Raw genomic sequence first — 5120 nt, 5'->3', positions numbered from 1 at the left:
CTTCCTTAGCTACACATGTGCAAAAACACTTCAAAAAACAAACAAACCAACCCACAATCTGTATTCTGTTACAAAAAAATAACCTGTTTGGTGAGAAGACCTGTCCCAATGCATTTAAACACCCTCCCTGTGCCCTTGTGCACTTCTCAGCATGTCATCACATGGTCGCAAATAAATTATCTGGAAAACATGATGAAGTGTATATATATATATATATATGGCTTAAAAAGGTTTTTGTGTTGGTTTTTCTTTCCCTCAGTTAAGTAAATGACAGTGTACGAAGCTGAACCACGGCCGGACCTTTAGGGGTTCAAAGTAGCACAAAAGGCAGGGATGAAAGTGACTGAAATGCATCTGAAAAACCAAAAAACAACAAAAAATAAAGAGAAGATGTTTAAATGGTGGGGTCCAGTGCAAAATAAATGGGGAAGCAGAAAGGGCTGCGCGACGCTCAGAGCCCGACATACAGTACTGGTGTGTGCTGGTTGCTCAGAACTGCGAAGGATGCGAGAGCTGCGAGTAAAGTGCTGTGAGGTGAACGGTGCCCAAACCCTCCCAGTCCCGGCCTGGGCAGTGCTGGCTACTGGGAGGACTGGGGGGCAGCGTCCCCGTTCAGGCTGCAGTAGTCAAAGGAGTCTTGGCTGTTCTCTTCAAATGAACCCAAGTATTGGATTGAGACCAGAAGAAGGGTAGGACTGAGGGTGTTTTCATCTAACACTGGGCACACGCTGTCAGCACGGAGTTAAAGGTCTTTGGTTTAAAACAAAAATTAAAATAATTAAAGAAAGTACTGAGAAGAGATGGCCGTGCCCAAGGCCAGAGAGAAAGAGCTGCCGTAGGAGAGGGGCAGAGGGCTGGGGGACGTGATGCTCAGCCTGTACCTGTGGCGTGGAGCTTGCTGGGTACACGGGCATCGGTACCAAAACTGCTTTTCCACCCACTCCTCGAAGCCAGCACTCGCTGGGCTGGAGAGGAACAGCACAAAACCACCAGCACACGCCCCACGAGATGGCCCTGGAGCTGGGATTTCAAACAGGCAGGAGGACACTGCCTGATGGCAGGGATGTGCCCTGTGCATGGCTCCCTGTGGCCTCACCACGCCCGCGGCACCGGCTGTGTCACCACAGGGAAGAGCAAGAGAAATCTTCCCTCCCAGAGGGACGGGAGGGTGTTTTTACATGAGTTTACCCTGTGGAGAAGTACAACATCCCAACTCTATAAAATGTAAACCATAGGTTGGAAGCCTCACTGAGCAAACCCACCAGACATACCATGAGGCAGAGGAAGAGGAGGAGCGCTCGTTAACCAACGCGTCTCTCACCGAACCTCCTGCCATCTTACCAGCCAGCCAGCTGCGCTCTGAGCATTTCTGCACTGACATGAAATCAAAACTTCTTGGCATTGAGTAAACAATAATAAAAACAACCCAAACCAAACAACAAAAACCCACCAGAAACATAAAATAGAATAGGTTTTTAAATGTATGTAGTGTGGAGACTGTGTGATTTCATTAAATGAGCTTGAAATGAGGTTTTTCTGATATTAACAAGTGGCAACGCGGCGTCGTAACTGATGAATATTATTGCAACAACGCAATCCTGTATCGGCATCAAATGTGGGTCCAGCTAAGAGAACCTCCAGTGTTTCTTTGGTGTATGATATTAAGAGTAAAGAGCCTGTGTGCTTTGGACAGCACAACCAACGTGAAACTTCTAAGACTACCTACAGGTGGAAACAGCATGAAACAAGCCAGTTTTCTATGTCAAAACTGGGTCAAGATTCACAACCAAATCTAAAATAAGAGCAATTTCCTGTGTGAATTCCTGTCCATGCTGATTCTTTGTATTAAAAATATGGCAACGGAGATTAGAAAACATGTTAAAAATGCATAATTTTCATGTCCTGAATGAAAAAAATTTAGAAATACGCATTTTTGCATTATGCAAGACAGATTTAAAACACACACAAACGGAAAACCCTGTAAGGAGTTAAGAAAAACGTGAACTGCATTTGCACCACTGTCCGGACTGCAGAGTGAGCAGCCTTCTCTCTGTACTCATCCCGATCCAAATACTCCAAAATCTGGTTCTTCTTTAGAAAGTAGAGCTGGAGGTTGCCGGGTCCTTTTCCTTCGATACTCAATGATGCAGACAAGAGCCAAGACACAAAGTGCCGTCACAGAGTCCGTCAGGAGTAGGTAGCTAGCTAATTTACAAAATGGTACCATCACAGTCATCTTGGGTAAATAAAAAGGTGTTTTTTCTGGTTTACAAAATGAAAGTCTGACCTTTTCTTTGTTCCAGGCACTACTTTACTGAATATGTAAGGTTTACTACAGCATTGGCGGGGAGGGAATTCCTTCCACAAATCCTCTGATCCTTTTCTCGTGCTCGTTAGCGATGTCCAGTGTACGCCTTCCACCAGGAGGTCACCGAGGCAGCAGCCGAGGAGATCATTCCACCAGCGCTGCTGCTGCTGGCAATGGGCTGAGACACCTGTGTGCTCTGGCTCTGCAGCATCTCCACCTGCTGAGAGGGGATATCACAGAACCTGGGGCTTGGCAGATTCTCCCAGTCCGTGCCTAGGTCTGTCTCTTCATCGCTGACGTGCTCATCTCCGCTCTCATCTGTTTCACCGGTGGCACTGGGATCCACAAATTCCATGGAGTCTTCGAGATCAGCGCTGATTTCAAAAGGGCCAGACCTGTGAACGTGGACACAATGCTGTCAGCCCGTTGGGTACCACACAGGAGAGGGACTGTCACTTTGCTGCTGTGAGCCCTAAGCGTGCCAAAGCGCCCTGCTCTGTCATGGGTACAGCAGCGAAATTCAAACACCTCTGTGTTTATCAGCTGGCAAAGAGAAACTCGCTGGCTACGGAGATAACTGCGCTCTGACAGTGGTGAAATGGAAACAGTTGGCTGAGGAAGCGAGAGCTGGGTTCCAGTCCACGGAGCAGGAGTGGCACTAGAGCTGTTCTGCTTTGGCAGTGGATAGTGAAACACACCCTCACCAAAGAAAAAGCTACAGATAATAACTCACAGCTCCACTGGTGGAAATCTCGGCTTGATGTGGAACAGCTTTTATTTTTAAGACTAGTCCTGGCCGGGCCAAGACAGCTGCAGCTCTGTCAGCGAGGGAAAAGGTGTCACTTCACAGCTCACAAAACTGGCTTGGCACAACTCGCTAGTGCAGACTTCCCACAGCAGCACATCACCTTGAGCAACATCTCTCTGGCCAGACCTTGAGTCCTGGGTTCAGTTTTGGGCCCCTCACTCCAAGAAGGACATGGAGGTGCTGGAGTGTGTCCAGAGAAGGGCAACGGAGCTGGGGAAGGGTCTGGAGCACAAGTGTGCTGAGTTCCCTTGTGGCTGAGGGAACTGGGGGTGTTGAGCCTGGAGAAAAGGAGGCTGAGGGGAGACCTTCTGGCTCTGTGCAAGTCCCTTGGAGGAGGGTGGAGAGAGGTGGGGGTGGGTCTGTTCAACCAAGGACCAAGGGACAGGACAAGAGGAAATGGGCTCCAGTTGTGGCCAGGGCAGTTGAGATGGGATGTGAGGAAGAATTTCTTTGCTGAAAGGGTTCTGAGGCACTGGAAGGGGTTGCCCAGGGCAGTGGTGGAGTCCCCATCCCTGGAGGGATTGAAGAGTCGTGTAGACACAGTGCTGAGGGACATGGGTTAGTGGGAGACTTGTCAGTGTTGGGTTCATGACTGGCCTCAATATTGTTAAAGGCCTTTTCTAATCAAGGCAATTCTGAGATTCAACATCTTTTTTACAAGGAGGCTGGTCAAACACTGGAACATCCTGCCCAGAGGGGCTGTGGAGTCTCAATTGCTGGAGATACTAAAAACCCCACCAGCCACAGCCCTGAGCAACCTGCTCCAGATGGCTTTGCTTTGGTGGGGCGATGCCTGGATCTCCAGAGGTCCTGAGCAAACCCCTCTGAGCTGTGACTCTGAGTTCCCTGCTGCCACTGCCTGGTGGGAGAAGCAACTGCATCCCACCCCATCCCACTGCTTTGCACTGGAGTACAGGCAGCCAACACCTGAAACATCTTCCCTGAGATGTGTTCAGGGGCTTTCACAGACCTGTGACCCACGGTCAGAGAGCGTGAGGTTTTCACAGAGGTGGTGAAAGGTGGATTCTCCACAGCAAGCTGTGTCCCTGCCAAAGTTCATTCCAGAGCACAAAGCTGCTCAGTGCGAGCAACAGCAGCAAGAATTTAACACAGGTAAGAGCATTTCTCCAGCCTTAGTGGGAGAAGGAGCCTGAAGCAGCGATTTAGCATGGACAATTTTAATCCAGACAGTTAAAGTTTGGTAAAATTATATGTATCTGAAAACAGTAGCTTATAAAGGAGACTATGGGGTAACTATTGGCCTAGATATCTAAAGGAAAATAGAGGTGGTTGCTGCAAACTTTGCAGACAGCTGAGATATTAAAGGTAAACACTCCTCTTTCATAATCCAGGAAGGAATGGGAGCGCTGCCTTCTGGCCAAGCATTCAGCTTAACAAGGCACCAAGAAAAGAGTCATCAGGTTTAAGGCCAGAAGGGACCATTAGATCATCTGGAGTGACCTCCTCTAGAACAAAAGCCATAGTGTCCTACCTGTTCCCTCTGTCCTGAGCCCAGTAACTTCGGCCTGATTAAAGCATCTATTGCAGAAACTCATCCAGCCTTGACAGGACGACAGAAGCAAACAGAGAATCCCTCCCTGCATCCTTGCGGGTAAGCACACACACCTCACTTCAGCCCAGCCCAGACTCCTTGCTTCCAATGGTGTCTACAAAGCCATTCAGTAGCCTGTGTTTTCTCCCCATGAAGGTGGTGAGTCATCTCTCAATCTCATCTCTAGCAAGCTAAGACAGTTTTACACAGACTAAACTATTCCCCTCACTGGTAGGTACTTTCCTGTAACCTCTTTTACTACCCAGACCTGACTGATGCGTGTGGAGCTCTGCAACATCTGCACCAAGAAGTGAAACCCATCGCCCTGCTCAGCCCTGTTACTTCACATCGCTGCACCCAGAGCAGCGTGGGCAGCAGGTTGAGGCAGGGGATTCTGCCCCTCTGCTCCGCTCTCGAAGGGCCCCACCTGGAATCCTGCGCCCAGTTCTGGA

The 5120-nt window shown here is 49.0% G+C and overlaps 1 protein-coding gene across 1 annotated transcript in view; it reads right to left on the bottom strand.

The window, feature by feature from the left end:
* Nucleotides 1–2393: 2393 nt before the first annotated feature.
* The window catches only part of ATG14 (autophagy related 14), a gene marked incomplete at its 5' end in the record, with an annotated part of 12397 nt that continues 9670 nt past the window's right edge, over nt 2394–5120 (bottom strand). Inside the window, one exon of the mRNA XM_010169926.1 lies at nt 2394–2703. Coding sequence (XP_010168228.1) covers nt 2394–2703 — 310 coding nt within the window. The remainder of the gene's footprint in view (nt 2704–5120) is intronic.

Source organism: Antrostomus carolinensis, unplaced genomic scaffold (genome assembly GCF_000700745.2).
Source record: "Antrostomus carolinensis isolate BGI_N321 unplaced genomic scaffold, ASM70074v2 scaffold17136, whole genome shotgun sequence".
Classification (NCBI taxonomy): Eukaryota; Metazoa; Chordata; class Aves; order Caprimulgiformes; family Caprimulgidae; genus Antrostomus; species Antrostomus carolinensis.
Note: the sequence above shows the minus strand (reverse complement) of the source record. Positions and strands in the feature narration are given on the sequence as shown.